At 35.8% G+C, this 20499-nt stretch overlaps 1 protein-coding gene across 4 annotated transcripts in view; it reads right to left on the bottom strand.

Moving 5' to 3' along the window:
- Positions 1–19608, bottom strand: part of CDIN1 (CDAN1 interacting nuclease 1) — a 247446-nt gene extending 227838 nt beyond the window's left edge. Inside the window, exon 1 of one of the 4 annotated variants that reach the window (XM_003340037.4) lies at positions 19229–19608. In XM_003340037.4, coding sequence (XP_003340085.1) covers positions 19229–19329 — 101 coding nt within the window. In that variant the 5' untranslated portion in view covers positions 19330–19608. The remainder of the gene's footprint in view (positions 1–19228) is intronic. The other 3 variants (XM_056810236.1, XM_056810235.1, XM_007480009.3) reach the window with 3 other exon arrangements.
- Positions 19609–20499: the final 891 nt, after the last annotated feature.

Raw genomic sequence — 20499 nt, 5'->3', positions numbered from 1 at the left:
TGTATTCAAAATTTGAAGGAATTTTAAAAAATTGAAAGGTCCTTGATCAACTTTCTAATGAAAATATCCTAAAAACTACCTTATATAAAGAATGTGAAAAGTGGCAAACTCTAGCACAATGGCACTTTGTAATCCTTAGCATGTTGAATAGTAAAATGACCTCTTTTTCCCTTTCTTAATTTTTCTTCTTATAAATATCAAAGCTTGCTCCAGTAGGTTGAGCTTATGAAGAATGGAGTTTGGAGATGATCAATATGTTCTTTTTCAAAAAATTATTGTTTTACTTTACCAATATGACTTCTCAGCTAATAGCAATTTTTGTTTACACATGATTATTTTTAAACTTCCCTTTCCAATCAACTCTCCTAACTGCCTGTATACTCTCCATCCCTCAGCCTACAGTGTACGCTTTAAAACACTTGAGGAAGCAGGGCTTGGAGTATGGAAACTAAATTTTCTTCATTAAATCTACTGAAGCAGATATTAAAAATGCATTTAATATACTGGAGATGGTCGGTGGGCACCGCTGACTGTGACAGGCCAGTTACTGATGATCTGCCGTCAGATGGCCTTCTCAGCAGGAGTCTGTGTCTACGGCTGCTGAAGGACAGCAATATCTTCCCTTGTGTGTAAGCTCTATTCATCTCCCAAGTATTTACTAAATCACAGGCCTCTGCACACAAACCCAGCGTTTCAGCGCATGCTAACAAATGATGGATGGCCTAGTCAATTCGTTATGTCCTGAAAGCGTGATTTCCTGCCATTCCAATCATCAAACCTCTAGAGCCTTCAGAGCTGATCAGTCCTGGAGAATATATTTTGCAGGCTCTATTAAAGGAGTGGAAGTTCTTTCCATTAGGGTCTCTGAAACTTTTTTTTTTTAAAAGAAAAAGCCATTACTCAAGGCTGAGTATTCAATAAATGTTCAGGTCATATACAACTAACATAGTAAAGAGGAAAAAAAGAGAATCCCTCAGATAGCAGCTAATAAAAGAGTGAGTTTTAGTTTATAATGAAAACTTTCTAATTATTTTGTAATAAGAATTGATTGCCATTATTTAAGTTGTTTTAAATATATAGTAGGTTGTAGAACTTAGCTAAAATTGGATGTGGAGGTAGGGCCTTTTCAAAAGATACCAGGGTCCTCTCTTAGTTGTGTTCTCCTAATGTGTTTCTTTGGTAAATATTTTGATAAATGTATTTTCATATAAGTGGTTTCCTTTATAATACTATGCATTTCATTTTAAGCATTTAAAACATTGTTTTGGGAAGAGGTCTATAGATCTCAGCTTGCCAAAGGGATTTATGATACAGAAAAGGTTGAGAATCCCAGCTATAAAAATCAAACTTACCAAAGGAATAAATACGCAAACAAACAAACAAAAAAAACCCTCCACACTCTTCTGTTTTCCTCCAAGGTGATGTATATCAAACATCTTTTCTACAGATCTCAAGCAATTTTAAAAATATTTAGCATCAGTTTTTCTATGGGTCAGAAATATACAAATACATGCATAAATACATATGATGGCTTAAAAATATTAAACTTTATAAAATAGATCTACCTATTAAAACTAATAAGCTATCTGCACTGATTCTTTTGTTTTACAAAAACAAGATAGTGTTAAAGAATAGCACAATTTACCACAAATAAGCATCTGGAAATGCTATTTTAAAAAAATAACTCCAAACTCTGCTGGCCTTCAATTTAACCAATAGGTAGGTAGCTATAATGCACCATATTTAGCACAAGCTTCAGTGCACTGCCCTGCCATTCACCTCCACCTTGACCTGAAGATTAAGCTCACTTTTATTACACACAAAGGTCATCTGTATGAGGTCAAAATTCAAAGTCCCTTGTCAGAAAAGGTTGATATATTCCAACCTTTCCTACGCCAATGCATCAAATTTTTCATGGTGAAGTCATATTCAGCAGACAGTATATTCAGCAATTTATTGTGCCATTGTAATACAGCACAGAATACAATTGTCCAAAAAGCTATCCCATGAATAAAATATTTTTCATGACAATGTACCAAATCTAGTCTCTTTGTGAACCTCTAACAGATGAAATACATCTAACTAGGTCTTGCTTTCATATTTCAGAGGAATAGCATAGGAAATAATTATCCTGTATGATCTATAGTATGTTGGCTAGGCCATGGTATAAAGACCATTTTTACCACCACAGTCTTTAGTTATAGGCAACATTTTTTTATGATAACACATTAGCAAACACGGATGCAAATGAAAAACCTATACCCTTCTTTGGTCAGTTTTGATATTTCTATTCCTATCTATGCCCAACAGCCTCACAAATGAGGCCCCCAAATCAGAAATCATCTCTATTTGCTCATATTCATCAATTTTGGCATGGTCATCCAAACTCAGGAAAAAAGAAAAACAAACAAACAAAAAAACAAAAAAACAACTAAAATTGAAGCCTTAGTCCAAAATTTGATTTTGCTGCTCCAGAGATTATCTGAAATAATAAAACTTATAGAAGAGAAAAGTTTCTAAGTTGTACTTGTTAATATGCTTTTAGCAGTAGAAAGCAAGATTTTAAAGTATAAGAAACACATTCCTTAAACAGCCTTATTCTTTTTCTTTGCATTTAAGAAACATTTTTTTTTATAAGCAGAGGTATTCTGATAGAGATTATATTTCAAAAAGATTCATTTTCAATTATTTTGCAAAGAATGGACTGTTCTTATGTTTTTATCAATAGCAATTATAATGGCTCAATTAAATTTTTTTTTTAAATCCTTCCCTACCATCTTAGAATTGATACTCAGTATTGGTTCCAAGGCAGAAGGTCAGTAAGAGGTAGGCAATTGGGGTTAAGTGAATCACCCAGAGTTATGCAGATAGGCAGTGTCAGGATACCACATTTGAACTCAGGACCTCATGTCTCCAGGCCTGGCTTTCTATTCACTGAGCCACCTAGCTGCCCCTCAAAATAAGTTTTCACATTTGTTTCCCAACCTAAATTAGACTGCAAAACCTTATGTCTTTGGGACGCTTGTCCTGGTCTTTACTAAGAAAATTAAAGTTTGGCTACCTCAGTATGGTTGAGATCTGTCCATAACCAGCAGTCACCCAATCTCCTTTCAGAAATATCACAGTCATCACATTCTTGTCAAGCTGAAACAGCAAAGAACAATGACCTTCTAAAACTATGAGATGTACCCGACAAAAGAAAAAATATTAGAAAATCACTAGGTCTGTAAAGCAAACTATGCCTACTCCTACTTTTTCTTTGCCCCTAGGCTGCTCTGGTCATACCTTAAAAACAAGAAAAAATTGTGCAAAGCCTAAAAGTTACCCATCTTTATGATTACAATACTGTCAATCTCTTGTAATTTTCATTTATGACTTTTGCCATGGTTAATAAACAAATTAGGCTACCAACAACCCTATGATTAGACTTTAATTCAATAATATCTGATCTTACCATCAAATAGCAAGAGATACTAAATCTTGAATGAATACCTTATTCAGAATGGGGAAACATTTCCTTCTGTATAGGTGAGTCTCATGGAACTGAGAGATTTTTTACAAAAATCAGATGTTAGTAAATTGAATCATATTTTCCCATTGTTTTATATTATAATTCAGAGCTATTTTATCTTCATTTCTGATTGATAACTTGGCAGTGTTTCATAACACTTAAGCTATCTATTTGTCTAGCTCTTTTCCCCACTCAAATAGTTAGTGATCCCTGAAAAGATGCACTGAGGGAGTTCTCTAGAAAAAGGAATCCTTCCTTAATCCTTTTATCAGATGTTTATATGGGCTAAGAAGACTTACCTATGACATTACTGCAGTTCAGCTATGGGAGTCCCCATCCTAAACCATACCCCTTTTTTTGGTTTAAAATAGAATAAAGACTATAAGAATCTGACTCGTCATAAGTTCATTTGACATCTTAGCTCAATGGGACTTGGCATGCAAGTTAATTTTAAATTTTATTAGTTTTTGCTACCAACACTATCAGCAAAATAAACACTAGCAAAATATACCTTCAATAAAAGCTTGAATAATTTTGGAGATTTGCAAACAGAAACAAATTTTAAACTTCAAAGAAATTTATACAGTTATATAGTTTTCCTACAACATATGATGCTCTGAATAATTATGCCTATTTAAAATTAAATATTCTACCACATGGCAAAAAATACCTATCACCATATCAATACTAGGTGAATAAAAGGTTTTGACCCTGGCCTTACATGCATCTTGAAACTGAATAGAGGCATTTACTATTCTACCAATAGAATAAATGGAGGAAAAGATGGGATTTCCAACATTGGACTAAATGATCGCTAAAGACTTCTTTAGTTCTAAAATTCTATGATCCTGTTGAGATGATCTCTCACACGTTTTGGAGAGGGCCATCACAGTCAATTGGCCACTGGAGTTTTTATTAGCAAGCACTTATTAACAAAGAGTGCAAAAATATGTTTATATGCTAGAAAATAAGTGAAAGAAGACGATGGGAGCAGGGATCACCTAATGTGTCTCTAAAAAATGACCTACATTCATTTATTCAAAAAAATATTTGGCATGCATGTTTTAGTTTTCCAAGTGGTTTTTTGACCACAAGCCCAAATCACCACTCATCTGTTCTCTTCTTAAACATTCTGAGAAATAATGCTGTTAGTGAATAAAATTTCCACTTAACTCCCCGAAAATATCATTTTAGTCTAAGCTTCACAGGGACTAGTTTCAGAAAAACAATATTATGAATGGGTGACTGGCTGAATGATGTTAAAGCAGGGTTGTGACTTTACAATGGGATTTAATTATAATGCATTACCCATATTATCATAAAAGAGTATTGATCAGAGACCCCTTATGTAGAATATACACATATAAAGTTTACTTTTTCTACTTCAATATGGGTCACACCGTGACTGTATATCAGTTGTCTTAGAAGCTATATAATTTCTGAAGACAAAAATTCAACTGATATGGCAAAAATGGTACCAAGTGAGAAATAAATATATGATGGTAAATTCAGTCTGCTTTCGTCTGAAAGTCAAATAATAAAATATTATTACTTTAAGCTTAAATTGAACCTTTTCTCCAAGGAGGAAATATTTAATTTTTCTTTATTGTACAAGTAAACATACTGGTATATGTTATTACTTAGTAGCTTAAAGTTCCATGTCTGTAATGTAGACTTAAAAAATGAATGAAGTCAATAATCTAATTTGATTCCCATAAAAATGAAGTATTTTCCCCACTCTAATAGTAAATATAGTCAATGTGTGGATTCTTCTGGGGATAACATTAGCTATGATTTTCTTTGAACTGCTCCCTTATAGGGATTCCTATTTTTACTCATACCTTTACATGAAAGGCAAAACAAAAGGGCACAGGTTTTTGAAAATGGATAAACATAGCTTTTAGAGTAAAACAGTCACACACACACACACACACACACACACAAAAGATTCCTTTACAAGAAGTCGAATCTCAACAGGCATTCAATAACAAAATAAAATGTCCTTAAAGTCTTTTTAACAACCTTTTGAAAGTAAAGAAAATACTCAAAATAATTATATGGATTTGTTTTATCCCCAGTCAAAATGGTACAAGTTCATGATCAATATAAAGAATACCTCTAGCCATCTTTCTAGTATACATAAATTTACAGTCTATGTGAACTATCTCATTTCAATATCAACTTCCTAAAGGATTATTCCCCCTCAAAGACCCATCAGCATTATAAGCCCAAAATGTCCTAAATAAGAACTCATCTCTTTCCTAAAACCATATAACTTTCAAACTTTCCTATTTCTCTTAAAGTTATGACCATTTTCCCACTCACCTAGGTTTGCCACCTTGGAGTCATCCTTGATTCCTCATATTTAATCAATTAAGTCCTAGTAATTCTACCTCCACGACATCTCTCCCAGACATCACCCCTACTCCGACTCTACTCATAGATACTACTTCATTGTCTCTCACTTGTACTACAACAGTCTCCTCATTTATTTCCTACCTTCTATTTTCTCTCATCTCCAATCTAACCTCTATATAACTACCTTATAATAAAGGTGAGATCATGCCATTACCATGCTAAAAAATTTCTGGAAGCTGCCTACTGACTCTATAATAAAGTATTAACTTCACAATGTATTTGCCACCTATCAAAGAAGTCTTGTTTTCTATTATTCCCCTTATTCACTCTTTATTTTAGCCAAACTGGCCTACTACTGTTCCCTGCCATCTTCCATCCAGGTGCCTCTGAAAATTGCTGTCCTCCATGACTACAATGTATGCTTTGATCAGTTCTAACTCAAAATCTCTATCTTCCCCTACTTGTGCATGTTCTCTACCTCCATAAATCACCTTACATTTATTAATCTGCGTTATATGTTGTATGTCTATGCTAGAAGGAAGGGTCCTATTAGGCAAGGGTGTTTTCCTTTTTTTATTTTTGTTTCTCCATCACCTAATGTTCTTTCCTGAATTGCTACCAAAAAAAAAGTGATACTATCAAAAGAATAAGAAAATGTAAGTTGAGAAATATAACTCAAAAATACAGAAATAAGATCTTATATACATGAACTACATAACTAAAAGAATTATGCAATCCTCTAGGCTGTCCCTTGAAGTCAATGAATCTAAGCATTTCAAAGAAAAGAATTGAGTCACTATGAAAGATTTGGGGCAAGTTTCTAGCATCTGAGCTGTGTTTGTCTACTGAGAAAAACTTAGGAATTCACTGTCAAGTGAATAAAAAACACAGATAAACTTTCTTTTATTATCATTTCTGAGTCATTTCCCTGACCTTGCCTCAAACTGCAAAACTGGATTTTGTATATGGGAGTATAAATGTGGTCTGGATTAGGCCAGACAATTAATTCTCCATCCAGAAAGTCAATGGTTTGTCCTTGCTACTGAGTAAAACTGAATTAGCAAGTATAAAGGGCATTAATGTTTTGGTATTGTGAATTTTAAAACTATTCCACCCTAATCAGATGTGATTTAGCTATTTCTTGATCAATAACAATGGAGATACTTGGAATAACAGAATCAGGTCTTGGAAACTACATTGCTCCTCTCTTCTTAGTTTAACAAGATTTGGAAGGTCTGCATCAAACTCAAGATTTAATTATCTAAGGAAATGGTCTTCAACAGACATGTGCAGAAAAAAGGACAGACCTCTGGGCTGTCCTAAGTCAAGCTAAATCATCATTGGTACAGATGAGACACGTGAAAGTGATGTAGAACTATCTGTATAAAGTATGTCACTTCCTCTCTCCTCCTCTTTCCCTGGAGAGGTGACTCTAGCTGAGAGTGTGCTAGGCATTGGGACATCTTGGAGTGTTGGGTGGTGAGTTTTGCCCTTGAGCTGATTCAGGTTCCAGCATCTTAGCTGAACCTCTTTGGAGTTCAGGCTGATTCTTCCCTCCTTCACACTCAATACCTTACTTTCTAGATCTCCTAATCTTCCTACCAGGTACTAGCCCCTTCCTTCTTCTTTCTTCTTAAATCTCCACCTTATCAATTAAATCACCATAAAATTTCCAGCGGAGTTTGGGTGTTTCATTAGGATTTTATAAATAAAATCATTGGAGACCAAATATAATTATTAAATTCAGTCTTAACCATAATTTTAACCCTAACAGTTTGTAGTCCTGTGAAGACAAATTTCGAGATAGAAAACTGAGATTTTATTAACCCAAAAAAAAAAAAGATGCAAATACCACAACATGGCTAACTATCCAAGCAAGAGTCTCAAAGTAGAAGAAATGTGGGAGTCATGTAAATAAATCAACATGAATTTAATGGGGAGCTTTGCTAATGAACCCAAACTTTAAGAAAATTTGGAAGAAAAGTCAAAGAACCTTCACATGAAAGGCAAAAGAGGAGCATAATACTAAAAGTTTAGAGTCAATAAAGTCTAAAGCTCAGAATGAACAAAAGACAGTAGCAATAAAAATATGGGAGGCTAAGCTTCAGGAAAACAAAAGGCAAATGAATGGGCCCCTACCCATATAAAGAAGGTACAAGTTTATGAATGACAAAGCAACAAATATTTATTAAGCACTTAACATATTCCAGACACAACGCTAAGCTCTGAGGACACGAGCAGAAGTAAAAAAAAAAAAGAGAGAGAGTTCCTACCCTCATGTTGTTTATATTCTAATGGGAAAAGACAGCTAATAAGGGCATCAAAATGTAAGATGGAGAAGCAGGGAAGAAGGTGTGGTGACAAAGTCTAAAAAGTCAGGACAGCTGGGCAGGACAAAACCCTTCTGCTGCCTTTAGAGATATGTTCTCAGCCAACCTGAACCTGTCCCCAAAATGGAGACAAAGAAGGAGCTTTTCAATGGGACAAAGGTACCTGCATGGCAGAAGCAAGAAGTCAGTTAAGTCCAGTCATGGTAGAGAAATCTGGAGAGTCAGAAACACAGGAAGGAGGAAAATAAAGCACTGAAGTGTAGAAAGAACTAATTTAACACTTGATTCTTGAATTAGCCTTTTCCAGCAAGAGAAATGGTTGTCAAATTTTTAAAAGAGTAACTCACAACATAAAAAGGAAACTGTAGTCCTAAATAGGTTAAGATATATACTTGTGAGGCAGCTAGGTTGCTCAATGGATGGACCCAGGCCTGGAGTCAAGAGGTCTTGAGCTCAAATGTGGCCATGGGCACTTCCTAGTTCTGTGATCTTATGAAAATTACTTAACTTCCGTCGTCTAGCCCTTATTAATCTTCTGTCTTGGAAACAATACTTAGTGTGGATTCCAAGACAGAAAGAAAAGGTGGGGAGGAAGGGAGGAAGAGAGAGGGAGGGAGGGAGGGAGGGAGGGAAAGAGGGAGGGAAAGAGGGAGAAATGGAGGGAGGAAAGGGGAGAGAGAGGGAGAGAGAAAGAGTGAGAGAGATTTGTAAGAAGCATATTTCAATATACTAAGCAAATAAAGCCAGATAAATAAAGCATGCAAAACTAATCAAGACAGTTAAAAGTCTGAGTAGTTAAGCAACCTAAATAAGGGGGGAAGCTGGGTGACTCAGTGGATTGAGAGCCAGGCCCAGGGACAGGAAGTCCTGGGTTCAAATTTGGCCTCAGATACCTTCTAGCTGTGGACCCTGGACAAGTCACTTGACCCCCATTGTCTAGCCCTTACCACTCTTCTGCCTTAGGACCAATATACAGTGTTGCTTCTAAGATGGAAGGTAAGGATTAAAAAAAAAAAAAGGGTAAGAAAGCTAGCTAAGTCCACTCCTATTTAAACTCCACCAATTAAGATAGCAATGTGTAATTAGTATCTGTTATCCTAAAAACTATGATCCCCAGCAAAACTATGATTCCCAGCACCCTATTCACTTCCTGTCCTTAAATGCAGACATAGACAGGATATAAATTGGGTGTAGTTCCTTGTCTCTCTCCTTCCCTCCCTCCCTCCCTCCCTCCTCCCTGTGGCAACTTTGGTGGAGTGGGGATTTTTTGAGCAGGTAGAAAAAGTCACATGGTTCTATTTCGTCAGATAATAAACTTTATAAAAATAATACAAAGTATTGCACATTAATTTAAAGCTTACAGCACTGACCTAGATGAAGCATAGTGGTGATTCAAATTCCATTCATCTCTACCCACTTTCATTAGTGGTTAATGGACACAGAAGTTGTTTTAGTTTTATTCCACATCATCCATCATTTTAAGTTTCATACTGGTCTGAGCTTAATATGACTAGAAACAAGACTGGGAAATACAGAAGAGACTTGAGAGTCTGAACTCTTGAATAAGAAATTCCTACCACCTTCCCAGAACAAGCAGTGTAAAAGCCAAACAGAGACCTCAGAGAAATCTTTACCTTCCTCAGGTTTCCCATAGGGGAAATCCCTATCATCATCTACTTCATTTTGACTAAAGCCCAGGGAATTCCTGACCTACCTTGATCTACCCTTGCCTGGGATGATAGGGACTTTCACTCTCTAGGTCCTCATTCCTCACCATCAGCCCACAGCTAAGGGCTGAAATTGCCAAATTTTCATGAGAAAGTCCATGGATGTATGGTCAAAACCTGGTTTTGTCATTACCTGTATGGACTTAAGCAAATCATAATGTTTTAAAGTCTTCATTTCCTCAGTAAAATAAAGGGTTGGACTAGAAAAATTCCAATATTATTTCTACTTCTAAAGATCTTAATTCTGTCATACTGAAAAAAGTAAAACAATTTAAAAAGATCCTATATGTTGAGACTTAATTAGAGAAAAACTTCTACAGTGATACTGCTGAGGCAAGTAGAATACCAGCAAGAAAAACTCCTACCTATAGATTTCTAAGGCACATTAACTATAAAATTAAGTAATTATAAAATCAAAGAAAATTTTCTCCAGGCTTTGGGAAATTTTTTAAAAGTCACATTTTAAGAAACAACAGAGAGTTTAAGAAACATCATATTTTCCCAAAGAGATAATAAGGAAAAAGACTTGTATAAGAATATTCATAGCTGTGCTCTTTCTGGTGGCCAAAAATTGGAAAATGAGGGGATGCCCTTCAACTGGGGAATGGCTGAACAAATTGTGGTATATGTTGGTGATGGAATACTATTGTGCTAAAAGGAGTAATAAAGTGGAGGAATTCCATAGAGACTGGAATAACCTCCAGGAAGTGATGCAGAGCGAAAGGAGCAGAACCAGGGAAACATTGTACACAGAGACTGATACACTGTGGTACAATCGAACGTAATGGACTTCTCCATTAGTGTCAATGCAATGTCCCTGAACAATCTGCAGGGAACTAGGAGAAAGGACACTATCCACAAGCAGAGGACAAACTGTGGGAGTAGAAACACCATGGAAAAGCAACTACTTGACTACAGGGGTGGAGGGGATATGACTGAGGAGAGACTCTAAATGAACACCCTAATGCAAATACCAACAACATGGAAATGGGTTCGAATCAAGAACACATGTGATACCCAGTGGGGGGAGGAAAAGAAAATGATCTTTGTCTCCAATGAATAATGTTTGGAAATGACCAAATAAAATAATGTTCAAAAAAAAAGAAACATCATATTTTAAATAAAGTAAAACAAAGCTTTCTTCTTTTTTTTTTAAGAGCACAAAAAGAAAAAAATGACTAGATATCAAAATTATATACCTGGAAATGCTACCATAAATTACGGAAACAGAAGAACTCACTTCAAAGACAAACAAGACCTCTAGAATATTTTATAAACAATAATCTACAGTGATAAAGATACAAAGAAGCATGATAGAAAAAAATCTAAACTGATGGAATAAGAGTAACAAAAATAACACTTTAAGCTTGCTATGTTACCTTTGGTTAAGATTTATTATTTTGAAGCATGATTAAAGTATATAATATTTCCTAATCTAATTGAAATAAGTTAGATTTTGGGATAAAAAATATTCTATGATCCACACAAGAGAGTAGAAATCACTTAAAAAACACTGCATATCTACTATAAAAAAAACTTTCACACAGATGAGAAACCATAACAGCAAAGCTTAATGGTAAAGAACCCCTATCTAGACTAAAATCAGAGTTTAAACCTCAGGAAAAGTATAACAATTAATAGGTTAATAAAATTGAAATATGATTAAGAAACAAAACCCACCAATATATTGCTTATAGTAAATCTGTGGGGAAAAAAAAGATAAAACTAGATTAAAATTAAGAGGCTGATCTAAAGGATGTTATGCAACTAGAAGTTTAAAAAAGAAAAAGGAGTAGCTGTAATGGTATAAGACAAAAAGAAATCCACATTCTCAAAAATTCAAAAGGACAAAAAGGCCATCATATAATGGCTAAGTGAATGATATATAACAAATATGTAACAATTGTCAAGTTATATTTACCACACAATTTGACAGTTAAATTCATAACAGGAAGATTAACAGGGACAGAGATAAAAATATATCAAAATATTATAATAATGGAGGATTTCAGCCCTCTTCCTAGAATGTGACAAATCAAAGAGATTACCAATAAAAGATACCATAGATTTGAACTGCTAACTGAAGTTGGAATTCATAAATATATATAGAGAGATAAATGAAAAAAGAAAAGAATGCACATTCCTTTCAAGTACATAGGACAAATATAAAAACTGATCACACACCAGGTCATAGAAAAATGCCCTTTTCAGACTGTGGTTCAATAAAATTAAAATTAAATAATAACATCATCCTGAAAACTACAAAGAAGCTAAAAAAACAAACCTGGAAATGATGATTGGGTTAATAAAAAAAAGAATATTTTTAAAAATAATAAAATCAATAAAGAGATGACCTATTATAGTTAGAAAGAATTAAGATTGTAGTCCAAATCTCATCTTCCCCACTTACTTTTTACTACTAATGTGACCTGGGGCAACTCAGTTAACCTCTGTAGGTCTCAGTTTTCTTATCTATAAAACAGAAGATTGGACTAACTAGGTCTCAAAGATACTTTTCTACTCTAAAATTATGATCTTGTGATCATATATTGAAACCTATGGAATACAACTAATATTCTTCTTTGAGATTAATTGCTATCATTAAAAATGGAGAAAAAAACTAAGATGGTTACCAAAGGTACTTTCTAGAAATCCCTGGAACTAGCATTGTGATTTCCCTTCATCTACCAAAGTAAGCCTTTATTATCTCAGCAATTTATCGTCTTACTCAGTGGCCTAGAAGAGTGGTATCAAACTCAAATAGTAAGAGATCACAATGGACAGCATACTGACTTAGAAAGTCATAAATTTACATTATCTATGTTGCATTGTATTTTTATTTATTTGATTAAATATTACCCAAATACATTTTAGTTTAATTGAATGAATTTGACACCTTAGTTTGACTTCTAAGGGTTCTCTCTATTTACTGATATCCTACCAAAACAAAAGCAACAAGAAAAATTTAAACAGATAAAATCTCAGAGGAAGAAGAAATAAGACAAGTTATCAAAAATGACCATGTTGGTGTAGCCTGGTGGTTCAATGAATAGACAGCTAGGCCAAGCAAGAGTCAGGAGGTCCTGGATTTAAATCTGAACTCGGGCACTTCCTAGCTGTGTGACTCTGGGCAAATCACTTAAACTCAATTGCCTAGCCCTCACTGCTCTTCTGCCATGAAATTAAATGTTACTATCAACTCTAAGATGGGAAGTAAATTTTAAAAAAATTACCATATCCAAAATAAACTCTCTTGTCCAGATATATTCACAGTATAATTCTTTCAAACTTTTCAAAAGCAAACAATTCCTATTTTCCCTAGGTTATTCATAAAAATAGAAAAAAGGTGATCTCGATTATATTAAGTAATTGAATGCAACAAAATTAAGAAAATTATTTAGCATGAGCATCCAAGGATGATTGGGAAGACAGAGCATGCAAACAAACCAAAAATAGTATATCAATAGATACAGAAAAACCTTAGATAGAATCCAACATTTCTTTATGATAAAAACACTAAAAAGAGTGTGTATGGAGGAATTCTATGCTCAAAACAATAAAAAATTGCCTTAAGCCAAGAGTCAAAATAATAGGCAATGGAGAAATATCTGAAGCTGTTTGCCTAAAAACAGGTACAAATCAAGGACAGCCATTTTTACTGCTTTGTTTCACATAACATCTGAGATTCTAGCAACTTCAGGAATGCAAGAAAAAATAAATTAGAGAGATTAATATTGGAAAAGAAGACATTTGCTGATGACATATCTAGAAAATCATTTTTCACGACCACAACTGTTATTATATGTGAATGACTGAAAGAGAACTGAAGAAAAAAGAAGGCAGCAGGGACCACTGTAGGCTGAATGGGGAAGATTCGATTGAAAACATGTAAGATATAGTTAGAAAAGTATAAGTTGGAGTATCCAAGGAGAAAAGGATATCAAACATACAAAGGTCTATAATATCAATGCAATATAGACTGAAATTGGCAAATAGTCGAATAGGGAATGTGATAGATTTCAATTATTGTTTCCCATAGACAAAAATGGTATGTTATTGCCTCCAAATATACTATAGGCTACTTATGAAATCAATGCCATGAATCCCACTTTTTTTATTCTCCAAAAAACACTTTAGGCTGCTGTTGTGTCAGAAAATGGTGGTTGAACAAAAGAGCATATGACCAAATGCAGTAATGTCATCGCTTAAACTCAACAATACTAATAATTCAAAATAGGATAAATATAGGGTACACTGCTGAAATGGTTTCTCAGTTTTATAACCAAAATAAAATCTTGGAAATATTTTGTGTCCAGGCTTAAAAGTACTATATAAAAGCAAGTAGGAATTGAAAATCACCTGCTGGTAAGTTTGTACCTGAGAGGGGAAAAAATATACTACACAGTAACATGAATGTATAATTGTGGCTCAAAGGAACATTTATTGCCAACATTCAGAATATTATTCAAGTGTGGAAAACTAGGAACCAATGGTGTAAAAGGTAGTCTAGAGGAGTATAGGATGGTGTAAAATAAATTAGATGTGTTAGAGCTGAAAGGAACTAAGTGGAAAACTAGTCCAACCTAAGACTGAGGTTGAGACTAAAAAGGTAAATGACTAGACATGTTACTATCAAATTGTGAAAGAAACTGTATTACTAAATACTCTAGAAAAAAATCCATGATTTCACTGATGTGCATCCCCTCTCTACTCCATCAGTAAGAACCCAAATATTCCACATTTTCTCATCCCCTTGCAATTCTAGTCCAATTATTTGCATAAGTCATCTGGAGAAAATGTAAGCAATCCTCTGTAGGTATTCTGTTTATATTGTATTTTTTAAAATCACTTTAAGGAGGGCAACTAGGTAGCATAGTAGATAAGAGTACCAGGTCTGAAGTCAGGAGGTCCTGGGTTCAAATGTGGCCTGGGCCACTTCCCAGCTGTGAGATCTTGGGCAAGTCAATTAACTCTGAATGTCTAGTCCTTACCACTCTTATGTCTTAGAATTGATATTAAGATGGCAGATAAAGGTTAAAAAATTAATTTCAGGGTAATAGCATATACGTGTTATAAGTCCATTTAGTGTTTCACAATTGCATTATTGAACTGGTCCATCTCCTTTCCTGTCATAACTATCCTTAACACTAGCGGCATCAAAATCCTAATCTCTTGTGGTTCAAATAAGATTAAAATGTCATTGAGAAATCTTTAACAAAATAAACAAAAGTGCAATAAAAGAAAGACAATATTAATTTGTAGTTTTCCAGGTTAATTTGTAAGCTGCAGAGATTCATTTCTATTTCAGTCTGTCATCATTGCTTTACATTCCTTCTTTCAAGTCACCCTTAGTATATACTATAGTTTAGCCATGCCTTTTGGATTACTAGCAATTTTTATTTTTCTAAGTCCTGTGCTCCAAGTTTTCTTGGCAAAAATGCTGGAGTACTTTGCTATTTCCTTTTCCAGATTTTCCATTTTACAAATGAGGAAAATGAGGCAAACAGGGTGAAGTGACTTGCCCAACATTACATAGCTAATAAGTGTCTGAGGCTGGATTTGAACTCAGATGTTCATGAGTCTAGGCCTGGCACTCTATCACCTCACTGGTATGAGTCTATCAATTTGCAATTCCACTAGGAAAGCTTAAGTATATCTCTTTTTCCAGAAGACAGTGAGGCATAGAATTTTTTTCACTTTTAATTATTTTTTTTAGGGGAGGGGGTTTGAGAATCTGATATGAATGAAGGGGTATAATGGAAAGAGAATTCAAATTGAGCCTTGGATGGTAACCCAGGTTTTCTCAGCTCTAATACTTACTAGCCATGGGACTTGGTACAATTCACTTCCCCTCTCTCTCCTCTTTAAAGGTTTTCTCTTATTTAAAGTGAAGGGATAGATTCAGTAATTTCTAGGGTTACCTCAAGTTCTGAATACAATCCCCTAAAAAGAAAACTTAATACTTGGTTCTGCTTATATTATAGCTTTGAAAGAAAGTATAACAATTGAAATAGTGATATTTGATAATGGATTTTTTTATGAGGAAGCTTAGAAATACATTAGAATTTGAAATTTTTTAAAAAATTAAATCCCATTAAGATGAACTATATGAAGGTGTTTTGAGATACAGGCAAATGAGATACTTTTAAAATCCAAGGTAATAGAATACAAATTTAAAAATGAAAGCACCTTCCACTACTATTCTAAAAGCATTCTCTGTATAGAAATGATCATCTCATTCAATTAGCTCATTCAACAATCTCATTCAATTAGCTCATATTTATGTAGAGATTTACAGTCTACAAACTCATGATGACCACAGTGAGGTAGGTAATGACAGTAATATTGCATCCATTGGTTAGGCCAGAAATGAAGTACAGAAAATTAAATGACTTGCCCACAGTCATAGAAGGAATGAGTTGTAGAGCTAGAACTCTTGGAGAGTTACTAAACACAATGCTTTCCAGCCATGTTAAATGTTGTACTTAGATCAGATATCTTAGTAGTGAAGCTAGATCAATATCTGGTACTATGATCAAACAAGTACAGTTAAACCATTTTCCCAAATTATGTTGGGAAGTTGGGAGAAGAGAAGGGAAGAAAGTGATCAAATGAGTCCATTTGGTCTTTTCAAGAATTGTTACTTTCCTACAAAGGTAAGAGGCATCTGTCCTCAATGCCAGCAAGTCTTGGGTTCATATTTCACCTTTGATATATACTGGCTTTATGATTCTGGGCAAGTCAATTAATTTCTCAAATCTTGGGCAACACTCACAAGTGCTGCCTTAACCTGATTAAAATGTAATTAATTGGAAGATATATAACAAAATAAGAATGGAATAGAATATTCATATGTGGCCCAGAGGAATCTTTATGTATAGCTTAGTTTCTCACCTGATTTCTATCTGAATTTGACACCACAACTTTAGACAACAACTCTAAGACTATGAAGGCCAGAGAGTCAATTTGCATTTGGTAATGGATGTTTACTTCCTTGGGAAGTATATCAATTAAATCACAGATCTAACCTTATCCCCAGCCCACAAACAAAGAATATGGGAATCAAAAAATAAAAGAGGACAAATAAAAAAAATAAGATGCAATGTACTGATACTCTCATGTACCAAGTAGATCTCTCATAAATAAAAAAACACTAAAAAATGGGGGGAAATGGAAGGAGGGGGAACAGTATAGGTTTACAGAAGTAAAAATATTGTGAGAAATAAATAGAAAAAACCTGAATAGGTGTCAATCATTGGGTGGGTTGCTGTAGAAATGTTTACATGTAACAACTTCTACAAACTCCACCGCACCCCCAAAAATATAAGGAAAGCTAACTTAAAAGAGATGGAATTTTTTCCTCAGAGAAAAAAAAAAGATGTTACATAACAGCTGATACTGGATCAAACTTAATAGTGCTTTCTTTGTTTCTGTTCTTTCTTTCCTCCTAAAGCAATTTTTCTTAGAAAAATCCCAGTTTGTGGACCCCTATCACCCTTCCTTTTTAAAGTCCATTTTGCTGTTCATTAGCTCCCACTCCAGACAGTATGCAGGGCTTAATAAAAGCAGATCAAACTCATATGAGTCAATTTTTCCTCTTGCTAGAAGTTCTTAGAAAAGGGTTAGAGAAGGTAAAGGTGAAAACATTCTTCAAAATGAGTTTGGGCATTACCTATGGGATTAGAATCATAAGAGTACTGCAGCTGAAAGGGGCTTGATCCTTGAGTTTGGTAGTTTGTGTATTAATAAGCCCATTTTGTGAACAGATAAAACATGCTCAAAAAGGCTAAGTGACTCAGCCACAATCAGACAGTAAATGGCAGGACTGTTATAAGAACTCACATCTGTGAGTTCAAGTTCATTGTTTTTCCCCTATATTTCTATCAAGCATCATTAATAAAGATACAAACTTCTTACTTTACCAGTAAAGAAACAGAGGCCAGGAGATTAAATTATTTCCCTTGGATTACTCAGCTAGATAGACTGAGTATATTCAGGGAAATAAAAGGATATGAATAGGTTGACAAGGCACAAAATGCACAGTGATTAAGGAGTAGGGGAGAGCAGTAACAAGGAGGGGGAGAAAGGGAGATCAACAAAGGCTTCTTGAGGGAGCAACAGTTTTCAAGAGGCAGAGGTGAGAAGATACAGAATTCCAGTTATGAGGGGCACAAAGGCCAGAGACATAATATCATGAATGTAGAATAGCAAGTAGCAAATTTGGCTTAAGTATAGAATGTGTGTGAGAGAGAAAATTAACAATAATTCCCCAGGAAAGAAAGGATGAAACCAAATTATAAAGGGCTTTCAATGCCAGAGGAATTTGTGTTTTAGTATAGAGGAATAGTGGAGCTTCTGAATCTTCCTGACTAGAGAAGCAACATGGTTAGATCTATGATTTATGAATATCAATTTGGCATCTGTATGAGGAATATATTAGAGAGGGAACAGATTGGAAGTAAGGAGACAAATTAGTAAACTAAAGCCATAATCTAAGTGAGCTGTGATGAGAGGCTTTAGGATGATAATTGCATAGATACAAAAACACAGTACAAATATCTGTTATTTCCACCAAAGAAACTTTTGCTGTGGAAATTCTTTCCTCACCTGATACATCCAATCTATGGTTTTAAGAGAATATGTGTGAGAGTTACCTGAGGCACATAGAGGTTAAGTTACTTGCCCAGGGCCATGCAACTAATGTCACAAATGGAATGTTCTTGGGTCCTTGTGCCTAGAATGCACTCCCTCCTTACTGCTCCTTCTTAGAATCTTTTGGTTTCTCCAGAACTAACTAATACAGTCTTTTCGATTTCCAACTGTTAATGCCTTCACAAAATTACTAAGTACCTATTTTGTATCGAACTGCATTATTTACATGTGTTATCTATTAGCTAAATTGTAAACTCCTGGAGAGTGCAGAGCCTTTCATTTTTGTTACTTTATCCCCCAATGTCCCTCAAAACCCCATTATTTAAAATACGGAGGAGTGTTGATTGATTGTATTGCCTTCAAATACATTTAAGACAGTCTCAAGTTTCTTATGGCCTCCAAAATTGTTCTTTCATTCATTCATTCCCCAAGGAATGCTTGTTGTGAGGTTACTATTTTGTGGCACTGGGGATATAAGGCACTTACACGTCTAAGGTCTTTGGAACATAATGGTAAAGGGTTAACTACCCTACCTAGGCAAGGAATGGTCTGGTATCTCTATGACCCCAACACTGTACATACCCGCTGGTGTTGTAGCACCTGGTGATTCAGGGAACACAGCTGCCCTGAAGAAAGAGCGGGAGACTTACCTGGGGAACCTCTGCTTCAGCTTCCTCAGGCTCTGCCTGGTAGGTGGCACAGCCACGAGGAACTGAGCTATCTCCTCGTACTGGGCCTTGGTCAATATCATGTTTGGCCCGGGAAGGGGTCGAAGGGGAGCTGGAATCCAAGGGGAGTGAAATGACACCCAGGGGCCGGTGCAGCCCGAAAGGCAACGGGACTAGGGATGAAGACGGCTGGCACCGTGCACCCTCGCTCCCCCTCTCTTCCCTCTGAGCAGCACGCGACACAGCTGGGGGCCAAGGGACGTGGGGGAGGTAAGCACGCGGCCACGATCCCCGGGCTCACAGCAGCGGCAGCAGCGGCAGCGGCGGCAGAAGCGCGGGCTATGCGCGGGCCTGCCCTCACCCCAACTCTCTGAGCAGCCGCAGAGTGAGGAAGTGAAGCAAACTGGCGCCATGTCACGTAAGGGAAAAATCAACCAGGAAGTAACACTATAAGACGGCAGGCTGCCAGGTATTCTGGCACTGTTAAGCCCTCGCTGTTGCCATCTCACTTACATTCCAGCGCTTTGCTGGCCCGTGCGGATAGGGTTTTCCCCCAGAACCCAAACTTCCTTTACGGGAGAAAAGTGCCCTTGGATTGCCTTGGCTGAGGGACGGAATAGTCGGTGCTCAGCAGAGATCCTGAAAAAAAACTGTTTATATGAATTTTATTGGAGTCCGATTTCATGGTGTGCGGGAGGTGGGGAGTGGGGCATCCTGGCGCGTGAAAAAGCTGAGAACCTGGTAGGGAGAGCAAGTGGTTAGAGGAATCCCTCGCACCCGAGGATGCACGAGACCTTGGCCAAAAGTTCAGGGCCCACGCGACGCCCTTTTTGATGGTTATGAGATTTCAACCAGAAAGTGAGCAGAGTGAAGAAAGTGATTTTGCATTTGGGGAAATTAGTGTAGAGCCAAGATTTAGACAGGAGTATAGATGATACACATTAACCTGGAACCTGGAGCAACCTCAAGGCAATCGTTCTTAAAAACTGTAATTTATAAGTGGTTTTTTATTTTTTCTCAGTCACAAATTAATGCAACTTCTTTTCATTGTGACCCAGGGGAAGGAGGGCTGGATTTGCAGTTAAAAGAAGGATGGAGATCCCGGTTCTGCCATATACGAACTAAGTGACCTGGCAAGTCGCTTCACCTCTTAACCTCAGTTCCCTCTTCTTTAGAATGAGGGATTTGCACTATATGACCTTCAAGGTCCCTTCTAGCTCTTTGATCTATGTTCTCAAAGCTTATAGAAAATT

Source organism: Monodelphis domestica, chromosome 1 (assembly GCF_027887165.1).
Source record: "Monodelphis domestica isolate mMonDom1 chromosome 1, mMonDom1.pri, whole genome shotgun sequence".
Taxonomy (NCBI): Eukaryota; Metazoa; Chordata; class Mammalia; order Didelphimorphia; family Didelphidae; genus Monodelphis; species Monodelphis domestica.
This window is presented reverse-complemented; position numbering and strand designations above follow the sequence as displayed.